General features: G+C 41.2%; 2 protein-coding genes across 2 annotated transcripts; one reads left to right on the top strand and one right to left on the bottom strand.

The window, feature by feature from the left end:
• On the bottom strand, positions 1 to 5,639 carry LOC138966702 (uncharacterized). Its single transcript, XM_070339010.1, has 4 exons — positions 5,451 to 5,639; positions 3,798 to 4,941; positions 2,471 to 2,803; positions 1 to 1,969 (listed from the first exon to the last, which is right to left on the bottom strand). Exons 2-4 carry the CDS (start codon positions 4,914 to 4,916, stop codon positions 1,763 to 1,765), a joined length of 1,659 nt encoding a protein of 552 aa, XP_070195111.1. The 5' UTR covers positions 4,917 to 4,941; positions 5,451 to 5,639; the 3' UTR covers positions 1 to 1,762.
• Positions 5,640 to 8,588: 2,949 nt separating this feature from the next.
• Positions 8,589 to 18,860, top strand: LOC138966699 (neuroligin-4, X-linked-like). The gene is made up of 10 exons (XM_070339005.1): positions 8,589 to 9,250; positions 10,550 to 10,710; positions 11,892 to 12,039; positions 12,920 to 13,105; positions 13,686 to 13,909; positions 14,610 to 14,763; positions 15,203 to 15,375; positions 16,286 to 16,421; positions 17,875 to 18,028; positions 18,646 to 18,860. Exons 1-10 carry the CDS (start codon positions 9,079 to 9,081, stop codon positions 18,812 to 18,814), a joined length of 1,677 nt encoding a protein of 558 aa, XP_070195106.1. The 5' UTR covers positions 8,589 to 9,078; the 3' UTR covers positions 18,815 to 18,860.
• The last annotated feature ends 1,159 nt before the right edge of the window (positions 18,861 to 20,019 follow it).

Below are 20,019 nucleotides of genomic sequence, written 5' to 3'. Positions count from 1 at the left end.
ATTTGATCACTTGGTATGAGAATGATACATGCAGTAGGATTCATTTCTGTGCAAAAATGTCTGTACTCTAAGTCTCTTTCTCTGCATGATTAATCTTTACATCGTGTCGGGTTACGATTGTCATTGTATCCATCTGTATACATGTTTAGTTTTAGCAGGGACAGATTGTAAGACTAGGCGTCAGCCTAAAATCTCCATCCTTGAGTAATAAAGTAAGTTCGTTCGTTCGTTCGTTCTTTCGTTCTCTGTGACACATGTGTTTGTGTGTGTGTGTGTGTGTGTGTGTGTGTATGTGTGTGTGTGTGTGTGTGTGTGTGTGTGTGTGTGTGTGTGTTTGTGTGTGTGTGTGTGTGTGTGTGTGTGTGTGTGTGTGTGTGTGTGTGTGTGTGTGTGTGAAAGTGCCTCGCCAGAATGGAACATGGAAACAAACCACAACAATCCCTTTGTGTTATTGTTTAGAATAAGTACCAAATGAATGTGATGAATCAAGATTTGCTTCGTGTATCCAGCGTTACGAGCAGCAGTGCATGTGTCTGAACAAAACTCATTAGCTTTCACACAATGAAATATCATAATTGTGGTCAAATGATTTGTGATCAAAGTGATCTCTCAAAATCGGGGACGGGGGTCAGATCATACGTGTCAAACACAGCCTATTAAAAAAATAGTACGTTCACTCTTTACACCCCCGTTGTCGACCTCTTACACCTTAGATAAGCCCCTCAAATCTTCGTCCACTTTGGACATGGCTATCCAGACACTGCAGTGGCAAAAGTATTAACTCAAAGGAATGACTGCATTGCAGCACCTTGTCATTATTCCCTCGAATAATATCTCTGTATTTTGTGAAGAGGTTAAGAATCAACTAGTTTTTTGACACTTTTGGAACAAATGTGGGGAATGGGCGTTTACAAGGTACATTTTGATCTAAAGTAGGAGATGGGCGTTTGCACAATACTGGGCGCTTACAAGGTAGTTTACAGTACTATTGAACAGATATTCTGTAATTATTAGCAAGGTTACAGTGATTCGTTACAAAGCATTAATTAGGATTACAAACCAAAAAAAGCACAGTTTCAGTGAATTCGGCATTGCTGCTAATCGACGTTGTCAGATGTGCCAATTACGCTTACAGGATAATCTAGCGTATCAAAAACAGTCATAGCAGCGGAAAAAAACAGTAAATACGAAAACGGAGTAATGAATTTTGTTTGTTTGTTTGTTTGCTTAACGCCCAGCCGACCACGACCAGGGTGGTTGCTGCTTTGACAGTTAACGTGCGCCACACACAAGACAGAAGTAGCAGCACAGGCTTCATTTCTCACCCAGTCACATTATTCTGACACCGGACCAACCAGTCCTAGCACTAACCCCATAATGCCAGACGCCAGGCGGAGCAGCCACTATAGATTGCCAATTTTAATTTCTTAGGTATGACCCGGCCGGGGTTCGAACCCACGACCTCCCGATCACGGGGCGGACGCCTTACCACTAGGCCAACCGTGCCGGTTTGGAGTAATGAATGGCCTGTCCACAAACAACCGTCTCTGGTATTGCTCAAATGTCTTGCAAGCACGACACACTCCAGATATTAGTGCAAGCTCGCAAAAGCCGCTAGCAATACGAATTCATTGTTTTGTTTTTCTACAACACCAGGTTTGTGTGGATGTCCAAGCATCTCCTACTTTAAAAAATGTGCATACTTATTTTTAGTAATGTTTGTTCTCTTCTGCGCTGTCACTGGCAAGAAGCTGTTCGCTTGTTATCCCGCCATAAGATCAATGAAAGCTCCAATAGGATCAATGTTTGCTAAAATGAAAACCAAGTAAACGAAGGACCCTGCAATCATACAGCCAGTTGCTCCAATTAAGACCTTGAAAGGCATGGACATCTTGTTGGCCCCTTTCAGCTGCAGTCGTGTCAAGTTTTCTATCAGCCGACTCACTGGAGTGTCATCCATGTTGCCAGCCTGTGAACAAAGTGAATACAGCTTTCTATAGTTACAGAAATTCACAGTGCTTATTTTTGAACAAGCTTGAACAATTTTTCAAGTGTGCACAGCCTCTGCTTAAGGTGTTTGTTTAACAAAAGCTACCTTCTCCAAGGAGAAGATCGTCAAGTTACCAATCAAGAAAAGGTAAGGTAGGTAGATTCAGTCTTAATATCAGAATACAGCTTATGTGTACTTTATTTTCTCCTCAATTTACTTGGCAAGTTATTAAACTATCCAATGGCTTAAATTTGGGACCATAGCAGCAATATCTCCCCTACAGTCTACAATCAAATCAAATTGCAAAATTTAGCGACACAGTCGACTTGCACATAACATCACCTTTTTGACAGAAAAACAGTCAGTCTCCAAGTCTCTAAAACAGTCACAGCAGTCCATACCCTGTTCTCCTTAAACAAAACTATAAGTCTCAGAAACACCAACTTCATTATAGAAATAGATACATCTGAAATTCCTAACCTCATTGTTGAAGACAACAAATCTGTTGTTGGCATCCTTCATGACGTGTTTGAGTTCAGGCCAGACGTTCGCCAGTTCATGTTCCATGTCCAGACTCTGGTCCTCGCGCGTGTCACCAAAGGTGAAGGCCACCACGAGTCTCTTGACAAGGTCGTGCCCCCATAGCTGTTTGATCTGTCTGTAGACCTCGTACTCTGCAGGGGAGTACCTGGCGTCACAGCGAACAGTCAGCACGACCATGTAGTAGTAGCCTTTAGCACTTTCCTTCCAGCTGTCCACAATCTCTTTCTGTTTGGACTCGCTTTCACTGCTTATGTCTGGTGTGTCGACCACCTGCAGGGCAAGAAAGTAATTGTGCATAGTGTTTATCATGTATTTATTATATGAAAGCAATAAATAGAGCACAGTAGACAAACTTTAGAAAAATTATCCTTGAGGAACGTTGTCAGAGAGTGTCGTCGGAGTCTTAGTTTCCAATACCACAATTTTAAAGTATGAAAAGACTGCTGTCTGTACACAGTTTTGCATTGCATAAAAATAAATTTTGGGCTCTGAATTGAAGCTTATTCATTTCGTCATGAAAAAGCAGTTCTACCTGAAGAAAAACAAAATTACAATCGATTACAAGAGGACATTGTCCTTTGTTGCTGCCATACATGCCAACCGGCATAATGGGCAGTAAGTAGGTAAGTACAAGAGGACAGTGCACTGTATCATTCTCTCTCTAAAATAAAAAGAACAAAACAAACGCTAATATTCTGGACTTGAGTTACACATAATGCCAGATTTAATGCAACGATCTGATGTGTTCATGTTAAGACAAATCCGCTTTTGTATATTCAGTAACCGTCTCATTTCGTTAGCCAGCACACATCCAAAACAGAAAGACTGCTAACGTTCCAAACTTAGTGATGGCATTTCATTAGTATTTGCTAGTTGTCTATTTTGTTCCTCCACTTTAAAGATCATGTCAGTAGATTCAGGTTCTAGAAAATCTTTCGTATTGTCCATAATCAAACGTTCCATACACTTATCTTCCTTTTTTGTTCAGCCAGTAGAACACTGAATATTAACGTTATTGTCATGTCAACAACAATTATCAAATGCTTTCCTCGTCAATATCTAACAGATATATGTAAACGCATTCACGTCGATATTGGCGAGTGGGGGGGGGAGGACTGGGAAATAACATACATGCACTAAAAGTCTTACACGCCACCACCTCAACCACCACCACTGCAACCACAACTGCCAACCACCAACACCATCAAGCAACCAGATCAAAAATAAAGACATTTTGATTTTAGATGAGTTCAATTCCACTCACAGTGATATCCAGCCCAGAACGAACAGTTGTTTCTTCTCTGGTTTCTGTGGTCACCGGTTTGAAGCTGCGACCGGTTGGGAAGCCCTCTCCTCTTACAATCTTGTTGCACAACGAACTCTTGCCGTTTCCAGTTTTACCGATGACAAAGATCTTGTACTTTCCCATGTCCTTGTCTTCCTTTGACCTGTGGCCATGGTGCGAAACTTCGGCCTGGTCAACGACAAGTCGTGACTGTGAGTCAGTTTCTGAGATCGATTCGGACTCTGAACTGGGGCATTGTAGGCGTCCTGATTCACGTTCAAACTTGAGCTGTGGTTCTTGATCTGGCTGTGATCCTCCTTCCACATCTTTGGAGGAGTTTCGCACGCCGAAACCTTGCTGTGCTGCACTGACAGCAGGTTGAGCTCCACTAGTGATGGTCACTACGTCAGAACGAGCCTCTGTTGCTTCGCCTGATTGTTCTTCAGGTGGTACTGCATTTTCTTGCTGTTCCGATTCTCGATTTTCTCTTGGTTGTTTTAGCTCCATGTCTTCGCTTGGCTGTCCAAGACCTGGTATTCCGTCTCGTTGTCCCGCGTCTAGGACTTGTTCTCTCGCGTCGGATACTGCCTCACCTTTTTGTTCGAATTCAGTTATTTCAATAGGTTGTTCCATTTCTGGCATTTTACCTTGCTGTTCCGAAGTTGCTGCTGCTTTACCCAATTGTTCTGATTCCAGTATTTCACCTGCATGTCCCAGTTCCAGAAGTTTACTTTGCTGTTCCGGTGCTGATATTTTATGTGGTTGTTCCAGTTTTGGTATGTCACTTGGTTGTTCCGGTTTTGGTAATATCCTTGGTTGTTCTGTGGCTGGTGCTTCTTCGTCTGACAGTTCTGGTTCTTCGCTCGGTTGTCTCGACTCGAGCGTTTCTTGTTCTGTAGCGGGTACTTGTTCGACCGGCTGTTCTGGTTCTGGTACTACTATGCTTGGGTTTTGAATTTCAGATGGTGGTTCTAGTACAGTTTTCTGCTCAGTTTGGGAAACAGTTCTCTGGTCATGATCCTCGTCTGTTTCTTTGGCGTGGCTTTCAGCAGTATCTGATGTGCTTGCTACGTTTCGTGAACTTTGTGTTGTTTCCATTGTCACGCTCAGCAAAATAACGCTTCTGTAAGAGAAAACAAACTTCTGCATATTAGACAAACACCAAGATTATTTCTTGTTCTGTCTTTGATTAAAAACAACAACACGCATTAAGAGGTTTTAAGATTATTCTTTCTGAATTTTTCAATTAATCGAATGCAAAACTTGTGGATGGACGATGTGTACAATACAAGATGTGTACAGTGGCAAGTCTGACAAGAATATGCTCAAAGTTAGCCTGCAGTTCTATAATAAGTCAATTTAGAGCGAGAGAGACGGACAGAAACAAAGACAGCAAACACACAAACAGACAGACCAACAGCCACATGCTTTTTGCAGAATGAAAAATATATATATTCATGTAGCAACATGTCCTTTCGTTCTCAGTAGTATGACCAGGTTTTGAACCGAAAAGGACTTGGCGAGATATAACGTTTATCTACAAGTACATCGAATGTTCGCAGACACGTAAATATTATGTCAGTTTAAATAACACCAGGAGCAAGATACAATCATAGCCTAGCTAATGCGCACCTTTTTCACTTTGGCATTTGCCCGAACGCGGAGGCGCATGACTTGTCAGGACGTGGGGTTATTCAATTGTGAGGAGGAAATGTGATTCCGGTTTCACACTCGTGCCCACTGAAAATATATAGGCCAAGGTCTTGTCGCTGAGTTTGCAGCGTTATGCAACGACGCTATCAGTCTATACGTAAGCAGGCAGGAAGCTACCAGGAAAAGTATGCTTCGCGGTAAAACAAAACACACACACACACACACACATACACACACACGCACGCACGCACGCACGCATACACACACACACATAATGATACACACACAGTGACACACACACACACACACACACGCACGCACGCACGCACGCACACACACACACACACACACACACACACACACACACACACACACACACACACACACACACACACACACAGACACGAACATAAGTTGAACAAACATTTCAATCAACAACACAGGCACATGATTTGCGCAGATGAAATGTCAGTTACATGCACAATGTTGAATTGTTGTTGGGTTTGTATTTTTTTAAGAACTCTTTCGTTAGGCATGGCTGATCCACAGCAGTATGACACATATATTGGTTAGTGGTATAGGTGTAATTCGTGTATCAAAAAGCAACGTCGTACCTGTGTTAGTCCAAAAGTGTCCTTTCAGATGCTATGCATTTGCACTTTTGGTATGATCACAGTATCTCACTTGCAGTTCCGGTGCCTTTAATTTGTTTAAAAAAGTAAGATTGTTCGCACAAAAGAAAAAGCAACTACACCTTTATTCGAGAGATATGCAGAGCAGACCCAGCGCCGGTTTATCCGTGTTTAGTTTGTACTTTTCCCATACAAGTAGTGTTCGTTGTTTCATACGGAAGATTTTCATTCAATCAAACCTTAAAATACACAGACTGTATTGTTCACCCAACAATGTCGCTTTTAGTATGTGAGAAAAAATCCCGTTTAGGTAATGTGGCAAATTGCCAGTCCTCTTTCTAACGTCCTGGGCTGAGTACAGTATCTCAGCACTACCCCACGGAGTAACTGAAGCCATACAAATGCTTGAAAAGAAATCAGGTTGCCCTCTTACCCACAACAGTGTCAGAGACGGAGTCGAATTACAGCTTAGTAAATAGAAACAAGTCGCGTAAGGCGAAAATACAACATTTAGTCAAGCTGTCGAACTCACAGAATGAAACTGAAGGCAATGCAATTTTTCAGGACCGTCAGTCCACCGCTCATGACAAAGGCAGTGAAATTGACAAGAAGAGCGGGGTAGTAGTTGCGCTGAGAAGGATAGCACGCTTTTCTGTACCACTCTTCGTTTTAACTTTCTGAGCGTGTTTTTAATCCAAACATATCATATCTATATGTTTTTGGAATCAGGAACCGACAAGGAATAAGATGAAAGTGTTTTTAAATTGATTTCGACAATTTAATTTTGATAATAATTTTTATATTTTTAATTTTCAGAGCTTGTTTTTAATCCAAATATAACATATTTATATGTTTTTAGAATCAGAAAATGATGAAGAATAAGATGAACGTAAATTTGGATCGTTTTATAAACAAATATTTTTTTTTACAATGTTCAGATTTTTAATGACCAAAGTCATTAATTAATTTGTAAGCCTCCAAGCTGAAATGTATTACCAAAGTCCGGGCTTCGTCGAAGATTGCTTGGCCAAAATTTCAATCAATTTGATTGAAAAATGAGGGTGTGACAGTGCTGCCTCAACTTTTACAAAAAGCCGGATATGACGTTATCGAAAAAAAGAAAAAAAACGTCCGGGGATATCATACCCAGGAACTCTCATGTAAAATTTCATAAAGATCGGTTCAGTAGTTTGGTCTAAATCGCTCTACACGCACGCACACACACACACACACACACACACACACACACACACACACACACACACACACACACACACACACATACACCACGACCCTCGTTTCGATTCCCCCTCTATGTTAAAACATTCAGTCAAAACTTGACTAAATGTAATGAAAAAAGAAAACCGATGAAGAGCTCAACAGTGACATCACACTAAAATGCATGATTCTGGTGAACATTAGACACGCTCTAGGATGTTTTCCATACGCATACAGCTACCATGATCAAGCGACGTGAATTTTCGTTGTTGCTTTATTACTTTCATGCAAGTATTTGTGGTTTTATACAACTCGTTCTCCCATCTGAAATCGACATACGTGAACTCATGACTGATGAAAAACCTACTGATTACAACAGCAAGCCTTCAGTCCAAAAAACACCCTTGCTATTTCAACCCGAAGAGCAAACTCACAACTTTTAATTTTGATTCAAGGCACGATGTTTCGAGATTTTTTTTAACACAGGTCACCTTCCCATTGTTCCAAACTGATGAATAACAACAACTAAGTAAATAAGAGTTCACACAAAATCAGCCTTCTTGCTTTTATTCTGCTTGAAGTCTACCCCTGGTCGGTGTGTCTATCTGTTTGTCGGCGTGTGTGGAATTGCCAGGCAAAAGGCAATTTTACATTGCATGCAGCGGATTAACCCATGACTATATTCGCGTCATTTGCACCCACAGCAGTAACCTCCCTTGGAAGCAGCACAGTAAATCTCACGTCCGGCGTGCTATTTGCTCATCTCCATTTTCTTCTATGTCAGTTGGCAACGGCAGTTGGCAAAACACACCAAAACTAAATTAAAATAGCCGAACATTTTGCCGTCATTTTGGAAGAACTGCCAAAAAAAATATTCAAAGTAGGGGCAAGGTGACGACAAGAACTGTTTTAAACCACTAACTCTCGAACATTCTAATAATATTAATGATGATGATGATACCTATATGGCACAAATCCTAAAACAGTTCTTAGCGCCTCAATAAAACATACACAAATAAATAATTCTGTACACAATGCCAGATCAAATAGTAATACACATCGAAGAAAACTTATTCAGTTTACAAAACTTACAACACATATGCATGGATTTAAAATACATATATCACACACACACACACACACACACACACACACACACGCGCGCGCACACACACACACACACACACATATTCTAATTAAACTAAAATTTTAGCAACTGATTCAACATTGATTGCATTGCATTTCTTGGCATCCTATGCCTTATGCTTAGCGGAAACCAGCTCGATCCATCTTAGTCTTCGAATTTCGGCTAATCATGCCTCACTCGTCTCGGTGATGACTGTTCCACGGTTTTCCATGTTGATCTTTTAGTCTTAGGACGACAGATTGACCGGATGTTTTGATATCGGTGGGGTTCACGCGACTTGGCTTATATGTCCGGATGGTAGCCTGTATGAGATCATTCCCTTATCTTGCGCTGCACAATTTTAACTATCGCACTGACATACTTAGTAGTGTATTGTTCAGTTTCACTTGCCCTGATATAACAGTGCTTTGTCCCAGAATAATGTAAACAGACTTAACTCGTACTGTTGAAACCGTGCACAGTTGTAGTGTATTATATTCATGTACGTAGTGCTGCCAGTCTTAGTTTCGTAGCGTGTCTTTGTATCTTCTCTCCTTGTAAGTTTGCAATTGAGGATTTTAATTGTGATCTACCTTTATTTCTGATCTTTGTTTACACAGTGTGTTGCAAGATGACAGTAGTGACTGTAGCGTTTATTGTACTTACCACCATACCACTGTGTGTGTCGGAGGACGTGGTTGTGACAACAAAGAACGGAGAGTTGAGGGGAAGGCGGGTCAGCACTGGACAGACGAGTTATCTGGACACCTTCCTCGGCATCCCTTTTGCTGCTCCTCCTGTCGGTATGCTGGTGTGTGTGTGTGTGTGTGTGTGTGTGTGTGTGTGTGTGTGTGTGTGCGTGTGTGTGCGTTTGTGTGTGTCTGTGTGTGTGTGTGTGTGTGTGTGTGTGTGTGTGTGTGTGTGTGTGTGTGTGTGTGTGTGTGTGTGTGTGTGTGTGTGTGTGTGTGTATGAGTGTGAATGCGAATACGAATAACGAATACGAATAAACTTTATTGTCATGAAACGTAGTGTTTATAAGACACGGGAAGATAAATAACCAAATGATTACATTGTTTCTTTTTTTTTAAGCAATTATATACAAATTCTCCCAATTTAGTTTGTACTTTGTCTACTTGCAAAAGTTGACTTGGTACAGCATATGAATATATAGGTCGATTAATTTTACTCATGAAAGATTTTCGTAATTGGTTGTTTTCTATGCAGTTATCTAGAAAATGTATTTGGTGAACTTCTTATTTGACCTTTCCAGAATTGTATATATTGGAGTTCCAATTTTTGACATATAACATATTTTAACCTTTTGACATTAAAAGTGGATTGATTTTTCCACACATGATCTAATCCAATGACTTCTAACAATTGTTTTACAAATGATATCCATGGATATGTTTCACTGCCTTTGGTGTACATAAGATTATAATACTTTGCTCAGATGAGATGTTTTTGGAAGATCCAATATGTGTAACCAGTACGCAATGATATTACATATTATTTTAATGCTAACTGGGAATCTTCCTAATTCTCCTAGTACTGGTACTACCATAGTTTTCTTATGTACCCCAAGAATTTGTTTACAGAATTTTAGTTTAAATTTAAGTGTGTGTTTGTGTTAGCGTGTATGTGTGTGTATGTGTGTTTGCGTGTGTGTGTGTGTGTGTGTGTGTGTGTGTGTGCTTGCGTGCGTGCGTGTGTGTATGTGTGTGTGTGTGTATGTGTGTGTGTGTGTGTGTGTGTGTGTGTGTGTGTGTGTGTGTGTGTGTGTGTGTGTGTGAATGTGAATGTGTGTGTCTGTGTTTGGCTGGCTGGCTGACTGACTGACTGTCTGTGCTTTCTTTCTTTCTTTATTTATTTGGTGTTTAACGTCGTTTTCAACCATTCAAGGTTATATCGCGACGGGTCTGTGCTACGGTCTAGGTCTTGGTGTATGTGCGCACGCTTCCTCTCTATCTGAAGTCAGGTTGTTGATAAGTACGTTCATGCATTCATAGACAGGAGGATAAACATGACACCATTCGATTATCATATGACAAAACGTTAAACAAAACTAACTTGAATCTTGTCTTCATTCCTTTTTTCTCAGGTCCACTCCGATTTAAAGCCCCACAACCCCCAGCATCATGGACGGGTACCCGAGATTCCACCAGGTTCTCTGCAATGTGTCCCCAGCTGGCTGGAGGCAACAAAACCCTCGACCTGCCCATCAGCGAGGACTGTCTGTACCTCAACATCTATTCTCCAAACGTGAGCAATATTGGCCAAGGATAAAACGATGTTAAACGCCTACTCTCCCACCAGTATTACCCTCGATACAATGCTATGTTCCGCATCCACTCTCCAAACGTGAGCAAGAATGTGAGTCAAGTGTTACTGTTAATGCGATACGACCACTCTCCCAATGTAAGCAAGAATATGAGCCAAGTGTTACTCTTAATGCGATACGACCACTCTCCCAATGTAAGCAAGAATATGAGCCAAGTGTTACTGTTAATGCGATACGACCACTCTCCCAATGTAAGCAAGAATATGAGCCAAGTGTAACCTTTGATACACCACCATGTTAAGCATATGTTCTCCAAACGTGAAAATAAATATGAGTCAATTAAATGTTACTCTTTCTTACTTAGATCCAATGGTAAACATCTTCTCTCCAAACTTAAGCAAGAATATGAGCCAAGTGTTACCCTTGGTACAATACCATGGTCAGGGATGCTCTTTGGCGTCAGCAGCCGGTGAAACGCCAAAACCTGTTTAAACTCGCAGAAAACCATGCCTTCATTTCGACAGAATTTCGGATTTCGTATTTGTTTGTTTGTTTGTTTTTTGTTTGTTTGTTTGTTTTTGTAGTGGTGGTTGGATAAAGGTGACGCCCAGGACTGTGGAAAACTTCCGAAAAATGCCGACACTGAATATGGCCATTTTCGCAAATTAGCTAGAGAAAATAAACTGCAGCAACATTCCCAACAATCCCTTGCACAATTATTTGATATACATTCCCATTCACAATGAAGCAAATTAAGACAGGAAAGCTTTTATTTTATATCCCTAAACATGAATATATGACTCATGATGTTTGCATTATGAAGTGCATTGATTTTGATTTTGCACGCTTGCAATCAAGTTCTCCAAATAAACCACACCTTGTATCAAGCTCATGTTCTTGATTTCAAGATTTCTTATTCATGTTTCTACCCTAGCTTAGCAAGATGTGGTCACGTGGCCTGAAAGTTAGGTCGATTTTAAACCAAGCATCTGAGCCTTTGTGAACATCTTATTAATTGCGGTACAGAAATGTCCTACCGGAACACAAAACTCTCTCTCTCTCTCTCTCTCTCTCTCTCTCTCTCTCTCTCTCTCTCTCTCTCTCTCTCTCTCTCTCTCTCTCTCTCTCTTTCAGCCTGACTGAATCCTTGTTTGTATTTCAGGCTCAGACCAACGACTCTTTACTACCCGTTATGTTTTGGATCCATGGCGGTTTCTACATCGTCGGATCAGGAGCCTCCTTCAACGGAACTGCTCTTACCAGCAGAGGCGTGGTGGTTGTCACCATTAATTACAGATTGGGAGCTTTGGGTATGTCAGTATTTTGTTAATGCTGTTAAAAGGCACACTTCTTCTCGGGAAATTAAACAGTTGGGCTCACCATCTCAGATGTACCCAGGCTTTTACATTGGAGAACACCATCCTTCCACTTGGCCATTACAAAGAATCAACACCTGACTACTTGCCGTGGTGATTTGGATTTTTTTAATTGAATAATTCATCATTAATAAATTAATATAAAAATAAAATACAAAATACAACAGTGCACAGAGAGCACGCAGGTGTGTGACCCAGTGCAAATACAATCTTCTGCCATGAAAGCGCCTGGCCATATTTCAGACGGTGAGCTGTGTGCCTTTGAAACAGGTTGATGAAAACGTGTCTCTCAAATAAATTCTCCTTGCAATTAAGTACGCCACTACATATCTGTCCAAGCTTTAACATGGAACGGGAGCATCCTTCACCTTGAACACTGATGATTCTGGTGCAGAGTTGGGACTTTTTTTTCTAATTTAATTTTTCAGTTTAACATAGGATTTGTCCGATCTCCCAGGTCAACTCACGTGCAGACCTGTTAGTGCCTTTCCCCCTTCGTGTGTTCATGCATGCACAAGACCAAGTACGCACGAAAAAGACGCTGGCATCCATATCAGATGTTGATGTGTTCAGCTAAAAAAGACAATATTCGGCATGCATTCTCTGCGGAGTATGACTGCCTGAATGGCAGGGGGGAAAGGGTAACACATAAAAGCCCACTCATGCAAAATCACACGAGGGCACATAGAAGTTGCAGCCCACGAAAGCAAAACAAGAAGAAAGAAGCGCATAATCTAATTAATAAGCTACCCTTTATTCGATGTTTTGGTATCGATGCTGAAAAGCCTATAATCCTGTGCACTGTGCTCACCAGGTTTCCTGTCCACTCTGGACGCTGCCAGTCCAGGAAACAACGGATTGCTGGATCAGATTCTGGCCCTAAAGTGGGTCAAGGACAACATCGCTCTTTTCCATGGTGACCCTAATGACGTCACTATTTTCGGACAGAGCGCCGGAAGCGGAAGTGTCTCTCTTCTGAGATTGTCGCCATTAGCTCAGGGTGAGGCCGTGTAATTTTAGATTAGTTGGGTGAGGTCTGACGAGTTTCTGCAGTCTTTGTAATATTCTTTGTAAACTTTGTTAATTATGTGAAACGTGTTTTGAATTGTATTACTCTTGTTGTATACGATGTTTATGTATCAGTAACTTCTTTGTTCTGTTTTTATTTTAATGTTTTACCAGCTTCTTCTCCGGTTTCTTCCTATTTTGGGTTGATTTTATTTCATTTTGCAAATGAACATGGCATTCAGTACCCGTAGAATTGCATCTGTCACAGAGGATCAGATCGGGACTCGAGACAAACTGGACAACAGATTTGGGTAAACCTAATCCGTCTCGCCTGCTATTTCTTTTTTCTATTTTGTTTTCTGTCCTGTCTCTATTCTTTGATTTTTTTCTGTTGTTGTTGTTGTTGTAGGTGTTGGTGTTGTGTTGTGTTGTGTTGTGTTGTTTTGTTGTTGTTGTCTTCTTTTTTTCTTCTCTTTTAATATTTCCATATTGTTTTAGCCAAATCCTATATCTCGTAGAAACGAATACAAACGATTTTTAAAACTCATCATACTTTAATTTTTGCCCTGAAGGTCTATTCAGTAAAGCCATCATGGAGAGCGGGGTGTCCCTGTCTCACTGGGCAGTGGCTCGTCCTGGCAAAGAGATCCTCTCCCCTCTACAGTACGCACAGAGACTGGGAACAGCTGTGGGCTGTGGTTCGGCCGTCAATCAATCTAACGCTGCCCTTGTCGATTGCCTCAGAAACATGACTGTGGAAAGGATTCTCAATGGGACTAACACCGTTTACATTCCTGTAATTATGGGGTGTTCTTGTTGTCCTTCATGATATTGTTGTCGTTTTTGTCTTGGTTAAAAGTGTGAATTTCCGACGTTAGGGGTTTAGGTTGGGTGTCTGTCTGCCAACCAATTCTCCCCCCCCCCCCCCCCCCCCCGCGGGGTAGGGAGAAGAATTTACCCGATGCTCCCCAGCATGTCGTAAGAGGCGACTAACGGATTCTGTTTCTCCTTTTACCCTTGTTAAGTGTTTCTTGTATAGAATATAGTCAATGTTTGTAAAGATTTTAGTCAAGCAGTATGTAAGAAATGTTAAGTCCTTTGTACTGGAAACTTGCATTCTCCCAGTAAGGTCATATATTGTACTACGTTGCAAGCCCCTGGAGCAATTTTTTATTAGTGCTTTTGTGAATAAGAAACAATTAACAAGTGGCTCTATCCCATCACCCCCCCCCCCCCCCCCCCCCTTTCCCCGTCGCGATATAACCTTCGTGGTTGAAAACGACGTTAAACACCAAATAAAGAAAGAAAGAACCAATTCTTTAGTTCTCTGTCCATCTGTGTTGGAATCTTAGTTGGGAGGAATTCTATTTGAACGCATTTAACTCAAGGCTTCCAGGCTTAATGGTTATCGAAATCTTAGACATCGACACCTTGCGCACTGAAGACAAACAATAAAGGACCTCGATCACTTCACGATATATTTTTTCTTTCTCCAGAATTCACAAGGAGTCCCTGCATTTAATCCGACCGTGGAGACAGTTGTGGGGGTAATACCAGAAGACCCTCGGATCCTTCTGACGCGTGGCAGCGGAAGTAACGTCACTTCCATCCGGGGAATCAACAGCAAAGAGAGCGCTGGTGTGTTCCTGGGTAAGAAAAGATAACCCTACCCTCCCCACCCCATCCCAACTTTTCCAGATACATTTTCCCAACCCCTTTACACTCTCTGTTAATACTTTGGGCAAGAAAATAACAAGAACAGATGAGCAATGGAAAGATAAAGTACACGTGCTCCCCAAAGGCTAAAATTTTTAATTGGTTGGGTGTGTAGATGTGAGGAAATACCCATTGGATTTTTTTTTATGTATATATTAGCTTCCTCTGGTATAATGCAGGTATTGATATCAACAAATAGTTTTCTTCCGAGCAGGTTTTACTAACATTTGCCGTGAAATGTAGGCAAAGTCCTCATGTCTTTTTAAAAGCGTCATGAAAACGAGGTCGCCAGGAATAAATCAATAACAGCAAAAAAGCGTCTGTCCCCATGGTTATCCAGACTCAGTTGGGTTTTTTTCTTTCTTCACTGCAGAGCAACCATTGTCTTATTTCACTTTGCCCAACGTGGAAGCAGAAATTGCTCAGTTCACCAAGATCCACTTCTTCCGTGACAACCCTGTGACTGTGGCCAATAAAATCGTGGCACAGTACATTACCTCCCAGCATCTCACCACTGCTAAGCAGTACAGGGAGGCTCTGATACAGGTAAAAGAAATACAGAACAGATAAATAGATGCTTATTTTCCTAAATAAACAAGTAAGAAAGGTAAGTTATTTAAAGTGTATGTAGCCATAGACAAAACGAAGCATTCTCAAAAATAATCATAACTTGTTTGTGAATTATTCTGTTAATTCGAAGATATTGCAGTGTAATGCGCATGGCAGGATACACATGACTTTTCGTTTCTCTGTAAGAACAGATTCAAGTCCAGGTTTAAGGTTAAAAAAGACACCGATAAAAGGTTCACGGCGTAAAGACAATTACAAACACTCCAAGTTTAAAATTAACTTTAAGCAGATAATGTTATAAGATGAAAATGAATACTTTTATGTGTCTCCTTTTTCATCATTTCTGTTGTCATCTTTAGAGACTCATCACGCAACGACAAAGCTAATTCTTCCTTTCGTCATTCGTATTGTCAATCATCTATTCATCTTCTGCGTTCACTCGTGTTTTTTGCACGAGTGGATTTGTACGTGTATGACCGTTTTTACCCCGCCATTTAGGCAGCCATACTCCGCTTTCGGAGGAAGCATGCTGGGTATTTTCGTGTTTCTATAACCCACCGAACTCTGACATGGATTACAGGATCTTTTCCGTGCGCACTTGGTCTTGTGCTTGCGTATACACACGAAGGGGGATAAGGCACTAGCAGGTCTGCACATAAGTTGACCTGGGAGATCGGAAAAATATCCACCCTTAACCCACCAGGCGGCAGTGGCCGGGATTCGAACCCACGACCTCCCGCTTGGGAGACCGGCGTCTTACCACTAGGCCACTGCGCCCGTCTATTCATCCACTTTTAAGATCAATAGGCCGAAGTGCTGTGTTGAAGTGAATGTTTTGTATTGCCATGATGCAGTCACCCTTCTTTTGTTTTGTTTCTTCTTTCAGATCAACACTGATTTTACCTTTACTGTACCCACGATATTAGAACAGCAGCACACTGCCATGATACCTGGACACGCTCCGCAATACCTGTACCAGTTCAGCTACCGTGCTTCCCATGATCCCAGCCCGTCGTGGGCAGGTAAGTGGCTTTTTGATTCCAAGTGGTTAGTTTTTCCTTCATCGCATTCGAGCAAGTAAATTCTTGCTACCTCTGTCAGACTTTCGTTGTGGAATGACGTTGAACAAATGACGCACGCACGCACGCACGCACGCACACGTACACACATACATACATACATACATACATACATACATACATACATACATACATACATACATACATACATACATACATACATACATAGGGGAAGGGCTCCTAATATGGACCGGCTCCTAATATGGACCACCTCCTGTTCTGACAAACGAACGGCGCTAGAGCGCTAAAAACAATTTCATTCGCTGTATTTACCCTCTCTGGATAACTTGCACATGTCAAAACAGTTGCAGAAACACAAACCTCAAAACCGTTAGGCTTTTTCTCTTTTTTTCACTTTTGGCAGCGTCCACTCTAAATTTGCCGCCTAAAACGGACTCGTTTCTGCCCACAGCCAAAGCTTATATCACACAAAAATTGCTATGACCGTATTTGTTACATTTTAGCAGTTTTGACCCCCAGTTTCTACTGCAAACAAAAAATAATAGCAAAATCTCAAAGTATGTGTGAGTCCCCTAATATGGACCACCTTCAACAAATCGAAGAAATTAAAAGCTAAAGGCTATTTTCATTAATTCATTAACAAGCTTGCTGAGAATAACCTATAACTAGCCCTCGAGATTTAAAAAATATATAACAAATAGTCTTCTTTTCGTGGAAGTTGATAATTTCACTTATTTTCACTCTGTTTTTGATAAGCTTCTTTAGTTTCCTGGCATGGTGTGCTTCAAATAATGCTCTTGTCAACCCGAAACAGATAAATCTAAAGCATCTTTTAATTTGTCTGACTTGCACACTAAGTTATATCATGTTAGTTTGAAGTATAGGTTTTTTTTACGGTGATTCGTGGAGGCCGCTTCACTGGTCCATATTAGGAGCCTGGGCGCCTAATATGGACCGTTCGTGATTTTTTCTGTATTTAATTTTTGCTGAATGTCTATCAAAGCTATTTTACTCTAATTAGGCCTAACGGTTAACCTAACAGAGAAGGACTACCAAACACAAAATGAAACTTCTTCGCAAGAAAACAAGCTAGTTATCAGCATGAAACAAAAAGTGGTCCATATTAGGAGCCTTTCCCCTACATACATACATACATACATACATACATACATACATACATACATACTTACATACGCACACACGCACGCACGCACGCAGGCACACACACACACACACGCACACACATGCACACATACACACACACATAAATACACACGCACGCACGTACGCACGTGCACACACACACACACACACACACACACACACACACACGCGCGCGCGCGCGCGCGAACTGACACTACACAAAATACACATGCAATTTTGACTTCACGCTGTGAAACAAAATATTCCTTCATCGTCACATTTTTTGCTGCAGGTGCCATGCACTCGTCAGAGCTGCCTTTCGTGTTCGGCGCGCCGTTCATGCGTGACCGGTTCTCTGACCAGTACAATCACTTTAACTGGACAAGCGAGGATAGCGACGTGTCCGGCAACATGATGACCCTATGGACTAGTTTTGCCAAAGACAGGTTCGAAATCAGATCTGTAAAGTACAAAACCGCCTTTTGTTAATTGGTTTGACTTGTTGTTGTTGTTGTTGTTGTTGTTGTTGTTGTTGTTGTTGTTGTTGTTGTTGTTGTTGTTGTTGTTAGTGGTGTTGTTGTGTTTGTTGTTGTTGTTGTTGCTACTTTTCTTGTTGTTGTTATTGTTGGTGGTGGTTGTGCTGCTGCTGCTGCTGCTGATGATGATGATGATGATGATGATGATGATGATGATGAGGATCTTGTTGCTGCTGCTGCTGCTGCTGCTGCTAATGCATCGACAGCAACAACTTCCTCGTTTTCTTCTCATTCTTTTTGATCTTTCATTTTTTTTTCTTTCTGCATGTCTTGATGGTAGGGAAGTAAAAATATCACTTTATTGTTAATTACATTTTTGGTATCCTCTTATTTTTTTATCCTTTCTCTTTTAAGATGGAGAGGGGAGGGGTAGGGGTCAAGAGCCTTCAATCATTCTTTCCGCTGCTCTGGCCATCCTTATCTTCGTTCTCTGTTTAGCAGAAAGCATGCTCTGATCCTTGCATCCTGGTCTGAATTTTTGAGTATATCAGTTCAAACTATATGCAAATGTTCTCTCTCTTGCACAGGAACCCCTCCCCTCACAGAGTGGTCGGGGGCATCTGGGCACCGTACTCACTGGACAGTCAGGACTACCTGGACATCGGGTCATCCTTGACCATCACAACAAACCTTGCGACTGACCGCGTCAAGTTCTGGAAATCCATTCTTGATAAAGCTCAAGTTCTGATCGGTTAACTTGTAATTAAAGAATATAAATACCGATCTGTTTGTACTTATATTTACCAATGCCTTCAAATAAGGCAAATACATCGTATGACTGTCTGAGTGTCTCTCTGCCCCATTGCACACCTGCGCAACTGCCTGTATGTCTATCTACCTGTTATTCTTTCTTCCTTTCTTTTTCTTTCTTTTCTTTGTGTTTGTCTGTCTGTCTGTTAGTCGGTCGGTCGGTCTGTCTGTCAGTGTCTGTTAGTCGGTCGGTCGGTCTGTCTGTCAGTGTCTGTCTGTCTGTCTGTCTTTATCTTTACACGAGAGAGAGAGAGAATGTATATCCGTGTGTGTATCAAAGTGTGTCCGTCCGTCCGTCTGGCTGTCTGACTTTTGGTTATTTCGTGTATGGACTGTTCAAAGCCGAATACACAAAGCAATGTGTAACAAGTCGCGTAAGGCGAAAATACAATATTTAGTCAAGTAGCTGCCATTTTTCAGCAAGACCGTATACTCGTATCATCGTCAGTCCACCGCTCATGGCAAAGGCAGTGAAATTGACAAGAAGAGCGGGGTAGTAGTTGCGCTAAGAAGGATAGCACGCTTTTCTGTACCTCTCTTTGTTTTAACTTTCTGAGCGTGTTTTTAATCCAACATATCATATCTATATGTTTTTGGAATCAGGAACCGACAAGGAATAAGATGAAAGTGTTTTTAAATTGATTTGGACAATTTAATTTTGATAATAATTTTTATATATTTAATTTTCAGAGCTTGTTTTTAATCCGAATATAACATATTTATATGTTTTTGGAATCAGCAAATGATGGAGAATAAGATAAACGTAAATTTGGATCGTTTTAGACATTTTTATTTTTTTTTACAATTTTCCGATTTTTAATGACCAAAGTCATTAATTAATTTTTAAGCCACCAAGCTGAAATGCAATACCGAACCCCGGGCTTCGTCGAAGATTACTTGACCAAAATTTGAACCAATTTGGTTGAAAAATGAGGGCGTGACAGTGCCGCCTCAACTTTCACGAAAAGCCGGATATGACGTCATCAAAGACATTTATCAAAAAAATGAAAAAAAACGTTCGGGGATTTCATACCCAGGAACTCTCATGTCAAATTTCATAAAGATCGGTCCAGTAGTTTAGTCTGAATCGCTCTACACACACACACACACACACACACAGACACACACACACACACACACACACACACACA

Source organism: Littorina saxatilis, linkage group LG5, assembly GCF_037325665.1.
Source record: "Littorina saxatilis isolate snail1 linkage group LG5, US_GU_Lsax_2.0, whole genome shotgun sequence".
Taxonomy (NCBI): Eukaryota; Metazoa; Mollusca; class Gastropoda; order Littorinimorpha; family Littorinidae; genus Littorina; species Littorina saxatilis.
Note: the sequence above shows the minus strand (reverse complement) of the source record. Positions and strands in the feature narration are given on the sequence as shown.